Source organism: Corvus hawaiiensis, chromosome 1 (genome assembly GCF_020740725.1).
Source record: "Corvus hawaiiensis isolate bCorHaw1 chromosome 1, bCorHaw1.pri.cur, whole genome shotgun sequence".
Taxonomy (NCBI): Eukaryota; Metazoa; Chordata; class Aves; order Passeriformes; family Corvidae; genus Corvus; species Corvus hawaiiensis.
In genome coordinates, this window is record NC_063213.1 from 44,104,194 (window position 1) to 44,122,688 (window position 18,495).

At 38.9% G+C, this 18,495-nt stretch overlaps 1 protein-coding gene across 9 annotated transcripts in view; it reads left to right on the forward strand.

Moving 5' to 3' along the window:
• Positions 1-18,495, forward strand: part of TBC1D5 (TBC1 domain family member 5) — a 317,984-nt gene that overhangs the window by 261,492 nt on the left and 37,997 nt on the right. For 7 of the 9 annotated variants that reach the window (XM_048302259.1, XM_048302268.1, XM_048302273.1 and 4 more), the window contains 3 exons: positions 2,362-2,633; positions 7,336-7,401; positions 13,472-13,635. In XM_048302259.1, coding sequence (XP_048158216.1) covers positions 2,362-2,633; positions 7,336-7,401; positions 13,472-13,635 — 502 coding nt within the window. The remainder of the gene's footprint in view (positions 1-2,361; positions 2,634-7,335; positions 7,402-13,471; positions 13,636-18,495) is intronic. The other 2 variants (XM_048302304.1, XM_048302311.1) reach the window with 1 other exon arrangement.

Sequence of the window (18,495 nt, forward strand, 5' to 3'; positions counted from 1 at the left end):
GAAGTGCTTTTCTCACTGCTGTTGTTGCTTCCCCCACCTTTTCAGGGGGGTTTCCTCCAATGAATTTCCTGCCCAGAGGGAATGAGACTGTTCATTGCACAGCCTGTGCAGTCACGGGTGAATATTCATACCCCTGCAGGAGGCTGTAAAAGGTTTGTTTCCCTCCCTTCCAAGTACGTGCCAGTTGAGCAGTGGTTAAAGGCGCAGTATTGGCATTCAATTGCCTGTAATAAACTGTAAGCCAGACTCTCTGTTGGCTCCTTCACTGCCCAGGCAGGAGAATTAGAAGGGGACTTTGAAACCGACCCATTAATGCTCGATCACATGGGTGTTTGTGTTGTGGCTGTTAGGTTTGCAGTGTTGGGTGCTCTAGCTGTTAGTGGAGCCAAATCAGCTATAACCAGAAATTCCATTTTGTGCTGCAGCAAAGATCCAGCATTGTGATACACCAGCAATCCTTGGATCGGTCAGTGCAGGCACCACATGGAGCGAGCGCACTACAGTCTCTGGATTTCTTTTAGGGTCAGGGTCAGCAGACTTCTGCTTCTCACCCAGAAGCCACCAAACATCCAAAACTCTCCTCCTCCCCTTCAGCTGGGGGGTGCAAACCTGGCCTCAGCAAAGCACCTGCAGCTTTTGCACATCAGCAATTGTTTGAGTCATTAACCATTAACATTTCAGTCTCACAACTTCTCAGTTTGCTTTTGAAACCATTTGGACCTCCTGCAAGAGTATTTTGTAGTTCTGCAGATGCTTTCCGTGTAGTGACTTTGTCAGTCATTCTCAGGTGACTATGGAAAGACTTTTTGTAACACCAGCAGCTATCAATACAATGGGGAGAGACAGAAACATCCTGTAATTATTATTCAGCAATCATTCCTTCCCAGCTTCCATAAACTGGGAAGCAACATTTAGTCCCAGTCTCTGCACTGCTGTTCCTCCTAAAAAATTCTAGATGCCATCTTTCTTCATCACCAGTATATGGCAGAAGTGCCCCCATACAGCTTGGGGCTGTATCTTGTGAGCGTGCAGGTTCTCATACTTCTTTCTGATAGCTCTCCTTTTCCATCTATTCTGAGTAGCCTGATTCTGAACAACTCAGCTGTTGTTATTTTCTGGATGTGCTCTATAAGTGTGTGCATGTTTGTATTGTGTATTCTAAAAAAAATCTCTGGAGACAAATAGAGAAATTAGAGGAAAAGCAAAATCAAAATTAGTCTTCCAGGTGTCTGCAGAAGTTACAAGTTACCCGTATTAATTCATTTGTAGTTTATTTTTAGTTTAACTTCCCCAAAACATTGTAAAGCTATTACACCCCAGTAATCACTGGATTGTGTTGGTTTTAATACATTTCTTCATGTTTTTAAAGGACAGCTCTTTATATCATAAAAATACAGATTAGTAAAATAAAACCTCAGGAGTGAAAAGGTCTTTGTGGTTGTGATATATTTCTGTGAAGGGTATTTCAAGCATTAATTATATACAGCAGGAAATTATTGCATGAACAGATAGGAATGGCTTTGCTGATCTGTGGGTTGTGTGAACACTTCCACTGGGAATTAGAAGGTTCTTTGTCTCTTTATTTTAGACAAATTAAATGGTTTGACAATTTCCTCATTCTTAATGTTGCATATAACTGAAGTGAATTAAATAGCCCTGTAGTTAAAAATAAAAAGCAACAATGATAATGATTCAGTGTATGTGTTATACCCTGAAGCAGTTCTTCAGCAAAATCTCTTTAGAAATCAGGATTCCTGTTAAAAAGTGCTTGGCTTGAAATGATTGGGCTGGGCAGAAGGTGAACTCAGAGCAAGAGATATCTAGCTCTGCTAACCTAAAAGTACAGTCTAATGTTAGCTTTGTTTGCTGAAAGAAATGTTTGGGGTTGAGTCATTTTAAACATTGGAGAGAATTTAATCTAGCAGAAATAAATATTAAAGCAGTCTTCAAATAAGTGCAAAAAATCAATTTTATAAAGTTTTTGATTCTGTAGAGCCTGGATTGCTTTTTGTCACTTTTCTTTTTTTTTTCTTTTTTTTTTTTTTTAATTTAGGAAAGCAATTTAAGGACATTGGTACAAACTCACTTTGTTTGGGGTTAGTCTGCATTTTTCAAGGAGAAGGACCAAAAATTTTGTCCACTACTGGTTGGAAAAAATGCATACCACACCATGCATACCACACCCAGTCCCTGTGGTCTCTGGTCTCTGTGTGTATTCCAGTGCAACTGTAGTAAAACAACTTCTTTGTAACATTCAAATCTTGGATTTTTATCTCCCAGTTTTGAAGAATGATGCATGTATGGCTGTTCCTGTCCAAACCATTGGCAATGATGTGATAATTTCTCCTCTTCTTTTCTCAGTGCCAGTGCTAAGGCTGCCCCTCTGAACATTAACAAAGTCTCCAACAGCTTACTGAATTTTGGCCGAAAGCTCATTGCTCCAGCCATGGCTTCAGGTGGGGCAGTGGGCACTCCTGCCGGCGGGAGCAGCTTCCCTCCCTCTTCAATGCCAACCAGGAGCACAGTGGAAGTCCCCCAGCCCCAGCAGCACCACCAGCAGCAGCAGCACCACCACCAGTCACAGCAGCAGAGGATGATGAAGTCTGAAAGCATGCCAGTTCAGCTGGGCAAAGGTAAAGGGGAGAGGTGTGGCAGTGCCGTGACTGAGGGAAGCTTTGTCGTACATCTTCAGGGCTGAAGAAAGTTCTTTCTTCTATTGATTTTTATATCAGCGTGTACATATTTGGAGGAAACAGCAAAAAAAAGTATTTTGTTAGGCAGGATGCCTATGCCAAGTACAACAGCACATTTGCAGTGCAATACAGAATTAGATGTTATCTCAAGAATATACAAATACTGTAAGAAGTTTTGAACCTTTAAAAATATATTAACCAGAAACTGCATCAGACAGACCAACAAACTACATCATTACCATAAACATGAGCCAAGTAATTTTTCAGGTTTTTAAATGCAACTTATTTTTAACTGGGAAACTAATTTCATATATGTTTTTTCAGGTTATTGGCAAAAAATCCCATGCATAACAGTATTAGGTAAATACATAATAATAAGTGAAGGAAGTTAGAGAGTAATTGTTCATAAACAAATTCTTATTCCCTTTAGAATGTGCAGAGCTTATTTAAGAAATTATTTGAGCCATAGCATGAATTTATCTTTTAGTAATTTGTGATGGCCCTCTGCACTTTATTTAGTAAACGCTGCATCTTTTTCTTAAGCCTTTCTTCTTATATTTCTTGAGGACAGCTTACTCAAACAACAAACTCACAAGCTCAGCTTTGGTAGTTGTTTGCTATACTCTGCCACGCTCAAGGTAGGTTACTGCTTTTCATCTTCAGCCAGCCCATGGCAGTATGTGCTTTTCAAGGAGTATGTAGAGCAAAACAGTATCTGCTGCATTTGGCAACTCACCCAGTGTCATGATTATGAGCGTGAGGGCTGGTGCTGGTTGCCCTGAACCATTGCATAGGATTGCATCTTTTTTTTACACCAGATTTGAAAGTGTGAGAGAAGGGAAATAACACTTCATAGCTGAAGTTGGTGTTCCTTCTCTTTCCTGTGGCACCCATATGGTCCAAAGGTCCTTCCATGATGCATGGCATCTCCAGCAGACACTGAGGGAGCAGAACTGAAAGGTGCAGCTGTTCTTTTGGAGCAGACACATACAGGCATTTCTGCAAGGGCCACTGCAGCTGCTTGGCAAAATCCATATATGCAGCTTCTCTCAGAATCACCCAAGAATCTCAGAAATTGCTCCAGCAAGGGTTTTACAGTGAAACTGAAGTGCAGTGAAACTTTGATGCAAATCCTGTCACAACAATGGAAGTAAAATTAGGTGTAGAATAAAATTATTTACACCGTTTCGGAGAGACTTTCTCTTTGCTTTTTTAAAAGTTTTCCATAGTTCCCTTATCACATTATTCTCTTTTTCCCTCCTGAGTTTAAAAGTGGTCCTTGGGTGGCTGTTTCTTTCCCTGCTTAATATAATAAAAGCATATAATTTGAAGCAACTTCTATATAGATGGAGCTGATTGTTGCTTTATCTTGATGTGGCTGCTAAAGGATGGCTTGTTATATGTGCCAATTAACATGTTGTATTGTCAGGAAATGCACCCGATACTTTCCATACAAGAATCAGAATAAAAAATTGTAGTTTTGCTTGGTCATTGTCATGTACAAGCTGTGCACATATTTCTCTATCAACAGGGATATGGAGATTTGGTAAAGTTACGAAGAATTTATGATGTAGGGCATAAAGCATTTTCATGGTAAGAGGAAAAAACATACTGCAGCTTCTTCTTAGTGTATTCTGTCTATCCATATTTGGTACAGCCTTTGCAGAAGTAATTTAAGGGCAACAAAATGTAAATATACTATTTTTTTAATAGGTTCAGATGACAGAGGTTTTTTTTACATTTTAGTGCCATGCTTGTTGTTCCAGACCTGTACAGTTATAAGTGTTTTGCCTATAATTGTATAGAAATTTTAAATTATGGCAGCTATGTTTGCAAGTGCCATAATCTATATTTTTAAAGACACACAAAAAATAACAAAAGGAAATATAAAGTGTTTTAGAGGCTCCCCAGTGAATTCTCTCTGAAGTAAGTTTAAATATTTAGCAAAAAAATCCCTATTTGCAATGACACTGTGGTGGAGACAGGCTAAAAAGCCTTTTGAAGTTTGATGCAGGAACATCTGTAAACAACTCTACACAATCTCCATCACACCTTAAAAGCAAGATTAAGTCTTTTCAGTTCCATGGAGGACAATAACACCACCTCAAGAAAGAGCGGTACAGCAACTCCAGTGAATGAGGGCACTCTCCACAGCTATGAGAAGCTGCCAGCACTTCTATCCCAGGCATTGAGATTTAGGATTTACTCTCAGAAGTGTACTTGTTCCACCCATGTTTGTGCTGAACTTTTTAGCTTCTACACTGGTTTTTTTCTAGCTCTGGATTCTGCTGTAGGTTCTGAGTATCTAAAAGCTATTTAGCATGGTTTGGAAATCCAACGCTCCCAAGTTGCTAACTAGCTGTCACTAATTGTCTCTTGTTCTTGTTCTTCGCTGTGTTTTCAGCTCTCAGCCTCCTGGAGCTTGGTTATTTAGCTGAGGTAGGCAGAGGCATGGATTTAGGATTTAAATTGATAGACATTTGCACTTCCAGTTGATCTAATACTGACAGATGTTCAGTTGGACAGTGTACCAGGCCAAAGTGCTGTAAATCTTACAGGCATCAAGCCGTAAAATAAGTCATCCATTTTTCTTGTATTGGTCCTTTCAGGTTTTGAATGCTCAAGTAGTGCTGATAATTTAAATTAATATTGTAGAGATTTGTAAGTTTGAAGAGATTAAATTAATTGGCTGATCTACTTTGTGAAGAAGTCCTTGGTAAACAAAACACCTTGCAGGACTGTCAAAATAATCCTATCCCAGCTTTAACAGCTCTATTTCAACAGAGTTACCACTCACAAACCAGCTATCATTCATGTTGCCATACTCTAGATGAGGGATGATTGGGTTACATGATCAGTTGTAATTATTTCTTAGTCCAAAGTTTTGGTACTTGCTGAATTTCTGTAAGAAAAAAAATGCATATAATTTAGATAATGTAAATGGAAAAACCCAACCATAATTGCAAGCCTGTAATTCCAGATGAGTCTTCAGCATTACAAATCACAGTTGAACAAAGTATCCAGACACCTAATTGGAAATTCAGTTCCTCCTAATACTATATTAATCCCATTCAGGCTGTCCTCAGCACAGAACAAGATCGGGTATCATTACTGATTACTTATGCAAGATAGCCTGCTAACAGAAGAGGGATTGAAATATTCTCTTGATCCTGCACAGTGAAGTAATTTGTTGGCACAAAAGTTGAATTCAAATATTAAGTTCATTGGATTTTCAGTTGAGGTGGTTATTTTGAAAGATAAAAATACTGATAACGGAAAAACCATGGAAAAAAAGCAGAATCATTGCCCTTTGTGTTCCAGTGGATCCTTCATCATTCAGAAACTGGATATTCTTTGATTACCAAATGGCAGTGCATTGCCAAGAAAGAAAAGCATTTCTCTTTTTCTTCCTCCTTGATAGCGCCAGATACAGTTTTCCTTCTAGGTCATTTCACGGTGAAACCCAAAAGGCTTTTGATTTGAGTGCAGCTTAACCACTAGGACATATTAGAGGACCAATTCGAAGACAAAATTCTGCCAAAACTGTGATTAGCTATTTAAACAGTTTCCAGGCTACTGTTTGTTTTTATGAGTTGATACTACTGTGGCATTTATTGTAACACAAGCAGAATTTCCGCAGTCACTGCGTATGCCCTAAAGACATGATCCCCCTATTTAGAATTATTTATGAAGTGTCTCTAGAAAATGAGTATGCTTTTCATATGGATAAAGAAATTGTCCTTATTAATAGCAGAACTGAGTACAAAAAGGAATAAAACACAGATTGACAAATGGGGTTATTTTCCTTTTCTAAAAACATATAAATATACATATTATTAGGTAATTATGAATTTTTTTGACAGTAAGGATACAGGTTCTGAGCATCTCATGGAGTGTCTCTCCAAGAGAGACATGGAGTGAGTCCAGTGGAGGGCTCCAAAGAAGATTAGGGGGCTGAAGCACCTCACTTACGGGAAAGCTGAGGGAGCTGGAACTGTTTAGGCTGGAGAAGAGAAGATAGAGAGGGGATAGTATCTAAATGGAGGTGTGAGGAGGATGGAGCCAGGCTCTTCTTGATGGTGCCAAGCAGTAGGACAAGAGGCAATGGGCAGAAACTGATGCACAGGAAATTCCACCTGAACGTGAGGGAGAACTTCTTTACTGTGCAAGTGACCGTGCATTGGAACAGATTGCCCAGAGAAGTTGTGGAGTACCCTTTCCTGGAGATACTCAAAAGCCATCAGGACACAGTCCTGGGTAATGTGCTCTAGGGGACCCTGCTTGAGCAGGGGGCTTGGGCCAGGTGACCTCCAGTGGTCTCTTCCAACCTCAGCCATTCTGTGATGCTCCCAAATCGCAGAATGACACTGTCTGTGTAAAGTGCCAGCGACAAAACGGTTTTGACTCTTTCATTAAGTTTAGATTTTTATCTAAATCATCGCTTAAAAGCCCTGGGGTTCTGCAGCCTATGACTACTGGTTATCCAACCTTCCCGTTTCCTTTTGCCTGTCCCTACAGGGCTCTCTCACAATGTCCTTTCTGTTCAAAGCAGGGTGCTCCGGCTGAACCCCCAAAGCTGCGGCTCTTCCCTCCGGCGAGCTGCAGCGGCGGGGCCGCGCTAACGCTGTTGTTTGTTTGCCAGGCGAGGCGGGCGAGGCGGCGCCGCCGGGGCCGGCCCAGGCCCAGCAGCAACCCCCGGCCACCACAGGTAGGCCCGGGCGGCGCCCGCCGTCACTGCCACTGTCCCTCCACCGAGCGCCGCTGTTGTGCCGGGAGAGAGCTCGGCTGCGCCGCGTCCCTCCCGACCGCTCTGTGCGTGTGTGTGTGTCTGTGTCTGTCTGTGTGTGTGTCTGTGTCTGTGTGTGTGTCTGTGTCTGTGTGTGTGTCTGTGTGTCTGTATCTGTGTGTGTGTCCGTGTCTGTCTGTCTGTGTGTCTGTCTCTGAATGTGTCTCTGTGTCTGTCTCTGAATGTGTCTGTGTCTGTGTGTGTGTGTCTGCGTCTGCGTCTCTGTGTCTGTGTCTCTGTGTGTGTCCCTGTGTGTCTGTATCTGTCTGTGTGTCCGTGTCTGTGTGTGTCTGTCTCTGAATGTGTCTCTGTGTTTGTCTCTGTGTCTGTGTGTGTGTCTGTGTCTGCGTCTGTGTCTGTGTGTTTGTCTGTCTGTGTGTGTGTCTCTGTGTGTGTCTGTCTCTGTGTGTGTCTCTGTGTCCGTCTGTGTCTGTGTGTCTGTGTGTGTCCGTGTATGTCTGTGTATGTGTGTCTGCCCGTGTCCGTGTGTGTGTCTGTATCTGTGTGTGTGTGTCTCTGTGTCTGTCTGTGTCTGTGTGTGTGTCTGTGTGTCCGTGTGTGTCTGTGTGTGTGTATGTGTGTCTGCCCGTGTGTGTGTCTGTGTGGTGTGTGTGTCTGTATCTGTGTGTGTGTCTCTGTGTCTGTGTCTGTGTGTGTGTCTGTGTGTCCGTGTGTGTCTGTGTGTGTGTATGTGTGTCTGCCCATGTGTGTGTCTGTGTGGTGTGTGTGTCTGTATCTGTGTGTGTGTCTCTGTGTCTGTATCTGTGTGTGTGTCTCTGTGTCTGTGTCTGTCTGTGTGTCTGTGTGTCCGTGTGTGTCTGTGTGTGTTTGTGTGTCTGCCCGTGTGTGTGTCTGTGTGGTGTGTGTGTCTGTATCTGTGTGTGTGTCTCTGTGTCTGTGTCTGTGTGTGTGTCTGTGTGTCCGTGTGTGTCTGTGTGTGTTTGTGTGTCTGCCCGTGTGTGTGTCTGTGTGGTGTGTGTGTCTGTATCTGTGTGTGTCTCTGTGTGTGTGTCTGTGCATGTGTGTGTCTCTGTGTCTGTGTCCCCTCACTGGCATCCGCTGTGCATCAGCGTCCATCTGCGTTACAAATCTCTGTGTGCTTGCACTTTGTAGCCCATTTCACACTCTGTCATGGGGGGGCAATTCCACCATCACTGTCCCTTTTAGCTGCATTACTTCCCTCTTGTTATATTTGGGGCAGGTATTTTGGACCGAATGTCTACTGTAGTGCACTTGACTTACCTGCCTTGGATGAAATAAAAAGCATATGGATTTGTGTGATGAGGTGGCTTGAATGAATTTTAAAAGTGCTGGAAGCCTTTGTTCCAATTTCACTGTAGGAGAAAAAGGGAAACTAATTTATCTGAAAAGTTTCATAAAACTCATCTCATTCTTTTTGCAAATTTTAATACCCTACATCCTGACTATGGCCAATACAGACAGATGAGCAGATCTGAATGGTTTTGAATTATATATGGTGCCATACTTCTGTTCTTCTTGGTATCTTTGTCCTTGCTCTCCTTATAATTATGAAAGCTATTCTTTTCCTCTGTAGGGACCAAACAGAATGAGCCATCAGTTTTGTGTGTCTTTTTTGCACCTTCCTCTGATTTTTCATATATTTTAGCAGGGACCTCCAAAGTTCCTGATTATATCCCCCATAATTTAACTCAAACTTAGTAAGATCTGAAGCTCACTTTCCTTTTATTGTAAGTCTTCTCTTCCTCAGCATCACCTTTTACTTTATTATATGGCCTTATTATTGATCACATTAAATTTAAATTATCATTCTTTTCAAGACGTCGTAGGTCTCCACAATACCAACAGGTTGGTCCCTTTTTCCATTGCCACATCTGTGTGTTTTCCAAATGACTTTCAGTCAGAGTATTTGTAACCCTGGGGTCAGTCCCAGTATCATTAGCAACACTCAAGTTGTGAGCCACTTAGAAGCCAGCACATGGAGATAACGTTGCTCCTTTTTGCCTCAGAAATGGATGTATTTTTAGAGTGTGAAATCCTGTGCATCATTACTGTGAACTATTTATGCATTTTAATGTGCATAAATATATTTTTGAGACATCCTACGCAGTAATGTGTTCTGACTGCTGCGTCAGGGATCCTTACGTATTTGTTCTGTGTGCTTCATAGGCATGTATTTGATTTCCATGTTTATGGGGTTTATTCAGCCTGTTTTATATAGGTTTTAGGACCTTCTGGTATATGCTTAGATGGTCAAAGATTAAATTTCTCCATTTTTTTTTAAGGAGCCATATTGTATTTATCTGATATTGACAGAATGAGTAGATGAAAATGAGAGTTTTGATTCAGTGGTGTTCTCAGGTTGGTGATTAAGCTGCTAAAGAAGAAGGACATGGAGTTGTCTGGTTATTAACTGTACTTTATTGCAAACTTCATGAATTTTGATTCTACGTGAGGGGTAAGACTTCATTTTTCTTTTTCTTCTTTTTTTTTTTTTCCTGAGGAATAACCCAAAATTAGAAACTCGTATCCCATTACCTTCTTGTGAAGCTATTGAGTGAGCAGAATGTACCACACTGCACATTAAGAAATATGTAGAATCAGTAAGACACACAACGGAGAAGGTACAAATGGCATTTGTGTCATTGTCCTAAGATCCCGAAATCTGCGCATTGGTGCTACAGTGTTGTTTCCAAAGTCATGTGAGGGTTGTTAAGGCCTTGGTGCATAAATAATACATCTGAAGGACTTCAGAAGAAACATGGTGACTCCGTTAAATGTTGTTGAAGACACTTCGTTTAAGAGTTGGACTCGATGATCCTTGTGGGTCCCTTCCAAGTCAGAATATTCTGTGATTCATTAAATTTCTGTTTTGGGAAAATCATACATGCCTTTTTTTTTTTTTTCTCCCCCACATTAAGGAAAAAACACGTTTGGTGTGACATGTCTTTTGGCTTTCTTATTTGGAGTTGTAAAAACAATGACGCCTCTGGAAAATAGAAAAGCCTATCACAATCCAAGAATTCTGCTTTATGACTTGCAACATACTGTAATTATTCATAAGTGCTGTTCTTTCTGTCTTCTCAATCATATCCCCAAATAATCCATGTCACAGCACTGTTCACAGGATTAGATTCAGAATAAAAAGATAGTGTTTCCTAATGATAGTTTTCCCAGATTTGCTTATTCTTGCAGAAGGACCGGGTGCATCCTAGCCGTTCTTCTTACTTGGGTATAAAACATACAGATACAGTATTTTTATCACTTCTGGTTTACTGTATCTCTGTCGTAGTTAAACTAGATCTTGTACGGCTCTTACTTTTTATTTTTATTATATATTTTACAGGCCATAAGAACCAGATTGTTTAAAGCTCTTGGTGTTATTTGGGCAAATTCCCTTTTAGGACAGTTGTGTTGTTCTATCTACAAAATCTTGTTTGGCTATGAAAGTAGTTGCATATTCTGTTCCTCTGAACTGTGATCCATCTTTTGAAGTGTAGCTATTTGCAGTGGCCATGAGGACATTTCTCTGTCTTTTCAATTTTTTACTATATTTTTATAGATAGAGCTGAAAGAGTATGCAAAAAAAATCTTCACACATCATTTTTTTCCATTTTTTTAGCAATGTGTATTTTTCATGTGTGTGGGTTCCTCAGTTTATATATAAAGTGTTCTTCTCTCAATATTTTCTGTGAATTTTTGTCACATAATCTGCTTATTTCAGGTGAAGTGTGTTAAGTACAGGCCATGCAGTGAAGAGTATGTGAAAAATACACTTTGCTCATTGTTTAACTTTTTTTGTTGGTTTTTTTTCAATCTTGACCCTATCGGGAATATATCTTCTTATTACTAGGATGGTAAAGAGAGACTATTTAATCTGATGTACACTTAATAAATACTTTCCTGTTACACTTTACTCTGTCCACCAAATAGATTTTTTTTACATTTAGCATTTATATTGGCTGCTCTTGCTTAGCTGTGTGAATTGCTTTTATAAATGCTTTATTTGCTAAAACATGTGATTCCATCTGCTCCAAGACTATTTTTAAGTTTACCTACTGCAAAACCACACTTCCATTGTAAATTGCCACTATGAAATGCATAAAAAGTCTTTTTCTTACATAAAGGCAACTGTAAGGATAATGGTGTTGCCAAGTGACATGATTTTATCCTAAAATTAGAAATCTTCTAAAAATTTCCATGTGAATGAATTATTTTTGCTGTTTGCCATGCAGTGTTTTCTCTTTTTTCATCTCCAGGATTATTTACAGTATACCTGATTAATGCATATCCCATTTTTCTATAAAATGTGAAAGCAAAAGTTAAGTGAGATCTACAACAGCCTCTATCTTAAGGAAACTCTTAAGGAAACTCCTCAGACTAAGTGGTAGGTAGTAAGTACCTGGAGGAGGACTGTGAAGAAAAAGAAAAATCCAGTTGGATGCAGTTGGTGGGAAGTAAAGACTATATAAAGTAAAAAGTTAGAATAAGAAGTTGCAGAAGAGACAGTGTGGAGGGATCTGAAGAAGAGGTGGAGGCAGACAGGAAGGTCCACAGAAGCATGAGAAGCAGGACATAAAATGTAGGAGGGTCATGGGAGAGGTGGACAGAATAAAGCAACAGAGAATGAATGACAAGATAGGAAGCAGTTTATATGAGTTTTCTTCTAGAAAATGTTTAGAATATTAAACCCAGATCCTTTCATGAGTTTTGTCGTTTAAGGTCTGTTTATTCAATGTCACGTTTTGTTCTTTGCTAGTTCGATCTCTTTGCAGTTAGCAGTCTCCTTGCAAAAAGTGTATTTCAAATAAATCTGTAATTATTCCCTTAAGAAAATGTGAATGATTTAGTTGCAGAGGATCATACTTGATGCTATAGATGGTAGCATGAAAGCACGCCAAAAACAAAGGAAAGGAAAAAGGAGAACATAAACCCTCTCATCAGAATAGCCATCAAACAATAGACAGGAAGAGTTCTTGAGCATTAGCTTTATGTGCTATTTAACTTTTTTCCAGGATGGAAAACTCTACAGTTTCATGGAGTCATTCTATCTTGACTTCATCATACACATGATAAAAAGATTTTTTAAACTAGCATCTCTCCTAAGGCTACATTTTCTTAATGAAAGTTGATGAAAACTGACATACTGGGGGATATTTCCTAATGAAAACAAAACTTTAATTTAAATATTTGAAAACACTTTGTAAGCCTGAACTAGAAGAAATGGTCCTTATCAGAGGCTGCCTGACTGCCATGGTGAACTAGCCCAGGCTTTTCCCCAGATGTCTTCACTATGATAGTGGACAATGCTAGATTCTCTTCAAAAGCTCCATGAAATGAGAGTAAGTAACTGGTAGACTTCATCGAAGTGTCTGTTAGGCGGAGATGGCCTTAAAATTTGAAGCATGAGAACTTAAATTTATTTCCAAACTTAACTTACTTTTTTTCCTGTTTAAAGTCTAAATATTGTGATCTAGATCTTCAGTGTCCAACCCACTTTTGGAATCTGAAGTTCTTGTTCTGAGCATTCTTTGCCATGTTTTATAGCTGGAAAAGACTATTTCCATTGTAGTGTTGATGACATCAGATTTTTTTTTTATTATGAGATGGTACTTCTCTCATTTTGCCACACAGGGCATGAAGGTCCTCAGTCTGTGGATATACTAGGGTGCATATAGTGAGGTGGTATTTATATATATGTATGTATTTGTGTGTGTATATATATACACATAATTTAGCATATATATAGATATAGGTATGTACTAGATAGTGTATGTTTGTGTATATATTTATATATACACAAAGATTTTGTGTTCTTCTCTCATACAGAAATTAAGTTCCATGTGAGAACAGTCCTTCAATCTCTCAGTGCATGCTGACACACTTCAACATTTCATTCTGTGTTGAGCTGTCTGTGACTCCTAGTCAATGTCAGTTAAGACAAGGAAGTATTTGTGGGGAAAAGAAAATGCCCATTGATTAACTCTTTTGGGTTTTTATACTTGCTTTACAGGCCAAAGTTCAAAAATCATCAGTTCATCTCCAAGCATAGAGAGCTTGTCTGGAGGACGTGAATTTACAGGATCTCCACCTTTGTCTGCATCAAAAAAGGATTCCTTTTTCAGCACCATCTCCCGCTCACGTTCCCAAAGCAAAACTATGAGCAGAAAAGAGTCGGTGGGTTCTTTTAAGTTTTTTAATCTATTTTAATGTCACACTGCATTACTTGGTAGAGACACTCATTTCTTCTATACATAGAGCACTTTCACTTGGAAATGTTTCCTTTAGCACACATTAATGGCCACAGCATAAATAAGCTATTTCAACTGTTTGTGCTGAGTGATGTCACCATTATGGCTTCCATCCCATTATCCTACCTGAAATGAAACTGCGAAAGTGCCTGTTGCCTCTGGGAAAGACGAGAGAAGTCCTGTAAGATTTCTTGCTTTGTTAGACTTTTGTTGTAGTCCTGAAGTTAATAAGCAGTTCAGTGGGAAGCTTGAATGCTCAGCAGATCCAAACATGTCCATCTGTTGTCCCTGAAATTCCTTAATACATCAGAGGTTTCCCAGTGCCTGTAGCATCTGTAGTCTACAGTCACAGTTCTATTTCTTGCGCAGCTCTGACCTTCCATTTGGTCACAAGAAGCTAGTATTTAAACAGGTTGTTCTCATCCAAGAAAATCAGCTCTTCTCATGGGTATGTTCCAAAGAAATTCTCATCCCATACAAGATATTTTAGGAACACTACTGTGATAAACTAGGTATTCCATGGAACATGAGGATCCTTGTTTAGTCTCTAAACACATTTCCCTTTGTCTCTCTGCTGACTAGAGAACAGTTATATAGCAGATGTAGTAAGTTGTATTTTTTGTAAGGTGATGGCACAGTGGTTTTCTCCATTCTTTTTTCACAAATGTAGGCTCAAATAACTCCCTATTGATTTCAATAAGTAGGAATTGTAATAGCCAAAACTTCTGTTACAGCATTCTTCAGGTGTTCAGAGCTAATACTGCACAGAAATTTCTTCTGAACTTCTCAGCGCTTTTTATTTTCAACAGCAGAATCTTTATTAATAGTCACATCATGTTTTCAGTTTGATATTCAAAACGTTCTAATGAAATGCACAACTTTGTGCAACTTTGTTCAGTTTTTGTTCACTGAATGAGGGTGTTTAATTCTTGTTCCAAATGCTTTACTGTTGTCTAAAGAAAAGCTGTGTTTTGTGGTTAGTCAACAAGAAGCTATAATTTTGGTTTGTGACCATTTAAAACATGTTGAATTTAATTTAAAGCTAAAACAACAATTTAATTTCTTTCTGCTTGTCCTCATGAGTTGAAGAAAAATAAATACAGCAGTATTGAACTTTTCTTTTTATGTGGCTTAACAAGATCTAAATACAGCTTTCATTTGCAGCTTTTATCCAGGCCAGAACTTGGGGGTTTTGCACCCGTAAAATTTAAGAATAATTCCTCCTTAGTCCTCTAATAGGAGGCAGGAGAATGTACCACTATATATTCATACTCAATTAAAATCCATTCATTATTAACATGTTTTCCGGGTAAACAATGTCCCAGATTTGGGGTATTTTATAAATGTTTTCATCAAGAATTTTGGATAAAGAGTTATTCATTATAACAGATTTGTTGTCTTTATGATCATTTTCAGTGGATTCATAATCATGATAAACAAAGCAGGGCATAGATTTTCAAAATAATTCTTTGAACTGTGATATGTAATTTATATTTTAGCATTTTATGATTAAAGAGCTAGAAAAGGTTTTAGGCTACCATTTCCTTGTGTTCAGTTTTTGACTGACGCTTAATATGGCAAAATGGAATTTGTAGCAGATCCAAGAGTAAAAGGTTTGTTTAAATCTGTTTTCTGCTGCACAAGAAAATGTTTGGATTTTGTTTTCCTGTAAAGTTCATGGTACTTCATTTTCCATGTAGAGTAGAAGATCCTAAAGAGTTCTTCCTGAGGTCCCAAAGTAGTTGCATCAGTATTCTCCAGTTGTACAATTGCTTCTTTTCCATGTTTTCTGGAAGCAGAAGTCTTGAAAACATAATGGATCCACATCTTTGTTTTATTTATCAAACTGAGCTGGTTTACATTTTTAATCTAATAATTATACAGATTACAGTGTTAAGTATTAGGGAAATTACCTTTGTTGGAACGTTGCCATGCATCAATCTCTTTACAAAAAGATGGTTTTGAAATCAGATATTCTTGGTGTGGCAGATGAAAGATAATCCATTTTCTCTTCATCCTTGTATTTCTAATACAAACCCTTTCCAAGCAAAGTGGAAGTGGAATGCATGTGTAAAAATACATCCTTTAACATGCAGTTAAAATAAGTTATTTTCACAGAGCAGAGTGTGTTACTGTAATAGTGTCATGAGATGAACAGGAATGTCATTGTCAGACTGCACTGGAGTTCTGTGTCCAGCACTGGGCTCCCCAGTACAAGAGAGACATGGGCATACTGGAAAAAGTTCAGCAAAGGGCCACAAAGGTGATGAAGGGACTGGAGCATCTCTCCTGTGAGGAAAGGCTGAGAGAGCTGGGACTGTTCAGCCTGGAAAAGAGACGGCTCAGAGGGGATCTCTCCAATGTGTTTCAGTATCTGGAGGGAGGGAGTAAAGAGAACAGAGCCAGGCTCTTTTCAGTGGTGCCCAGTGACAGGACTAGAGGCAATGGGCACCAGCTGCAACACAGGAGGATGTCTGATCGTCAAGGAAACATTTTCTTTTGCTCTTGAGAGTGGCTGAGCACTGGCATAGGTTACGCAGGCAGATTGTGGATTCTCCACACTTGGAGATCTCAGAAGCCATCTGGACACTAATCCTGGGCAGCCAGCCATGCTTGGTAGCCCTTCTTGAGTGTGGGGTTAGGCAAGATGAGCTTCTGAGGTCCATTTCAACGTCAGCCATTCTGGGATTCTGGAGAGGATAAACTCCCACGGAGGAATGTGACATGTCTAAATTCTTTCTTTCCTGAAGAGAGTCCAACAAGTTGGGCTTTATCTGTGAGAGTTACAAACAAAATTGATACTTGTTTCATTGCCTCCAGGAATACACTGTGTCCATTTATCATACTAAGGACTTCTTAAGGTTATATTTATTTGCATTTGGGTTATATTTATTCTTCTACATATTTTTTTTCCCCTCAGATGCAAAGATCAATGTAGCGACTTCTTTATTTCTGTTACCAGAAACAGATGTTCCCTGTTTTATTTAGTTAAAGAAATGAATCTACAGCCTCAGGGCTGAATGCACAATATCAGATCATGTTCTGGCAGCCTGTAGCATGCTGATGTTTTTCATGTTGCTCTTGACTGGCACAAAGCTGTATGTTAATGTGAGGTCCACCAAATGGGTTTGGAAGCCTGTTTTGTGCCCAGCATTGAGATGGTTCCCTGCTCCTTTGTATCCTTTGTGGCTTTCTGACAGGAATAACTTAAGCAGCAGTTTCTGGAGCTGTTTTCCTGTAAACAAACACAGGAAATTTTAATCTGTAATGCACTCTAGTGTCCACTATCTTCTGAATGGTTCAGTCTTGCTGGAATAAAGTCCTGCAAAAGTTCCTCTCCTAGCCTACTGCCCTCTACTTTTCGGCAGAGTTGTGAAATAGGGCGCATTTGTGGTCCATTTATTTCTCATTATGTTTCGTTTATGTCTCCAGCAACCATTAAAGAAAGTCTACCCCTCTTTTTAGCAAATAGCAAAGCTGCTTAGATGTTGATTCTGGCAAATATGGTTGCCTGGTCCCAGTTTCTGGCAGAATCTTCTGTAAATTGCTTTCAGACATGGAGATGTGCCTGAGAGAAAACTTCTGAGTCAAACAATATAAACATTTTTTAAACTTTCATTAAAAAGAAAAAAAGTAGGAAAATGTGGATTTGACTGAAAAGAAAGTTTTAATTTGGGGAAACTGTGTATTTTGACAAGTAAATTTCTACATAAAAGGTTTCAACTTAAGAAAAATCAAATTACCCATTTGGAAAATATATTTGTTAAAAAATTCCCAAGAAGGAAACATTTCTAAGGAAAATCTGGAGCAGTTAATTTTCTTTACTAAAATAATTTACAAACATGGTCAATCAGAATCCTCATTTCTTAGCAAAAATATCCTGAACAGAAGTGTCATGCATCATGCTGGTTTTGATTACACAGACTTTTTAATTAAATCAAATTTGACAACATATGCTATTGTCCCCACAAGCACGTATAAACAACTTTTACTGTCTGTGATTTACATAGCTAGTCTGACTGATTTGAAGTTAGTTATGAGTACCCCTACAGGTTAGAAAATTAATGTATGCCATTATTTTCAATTAAATAGGCATCTGCTTTACTGATTTAAGAGCCTGAGTTTAAGCATACAAAGTTGACAGTTCTGCTCAAGTAGAAGTGGTATATGAAAACCAAAGAGATAATAAAAGAAATACTAGGCAACCACACAAAGAAAACCATGTATGCAGAAATTCCTTTGAAGAAGAACATGCCTTTTGTGCATGGTACACATCTTGGAGATGGTTTTTGTTACCATATCTTTTCCCTGACTGTCACTTTTACAATTTCTTTACAATGTTTTAAGCAAAATACTTGTCAGTTCATACTTAGCAATGCCAAGCATTTATTTGGAAGTACAAATGCTATAATGAAATGTGTTTTTTTCATTAAGCATCATAAAATGTGCCCAGAATAAGTTAGTTTGTCTGTATACATCATCCAATGCCTTGATCAGTATATTGGATTTGTTAGGCCTAAAGTTACAGACATGTTGATTATTCTCAATGCCATTAAGTTTAAAATACTTTAATGCCTTCATGTTTAACTGTAGTTAATACTGGAGGACATATGTCTCCCTTATTCTGATGTGACAGGCCAATTCAGACACAAAAAAAATGCAATTTATTTAATACTTTGGTGCTTGTCTAATTTTAGGGTTAGATGAAAAGAATATTAAATTTCAGATGCTGATGGGTCACATGAACAGAGTTTGTAGAAAAACCTCTGAGGTATTTTGGAAGTAT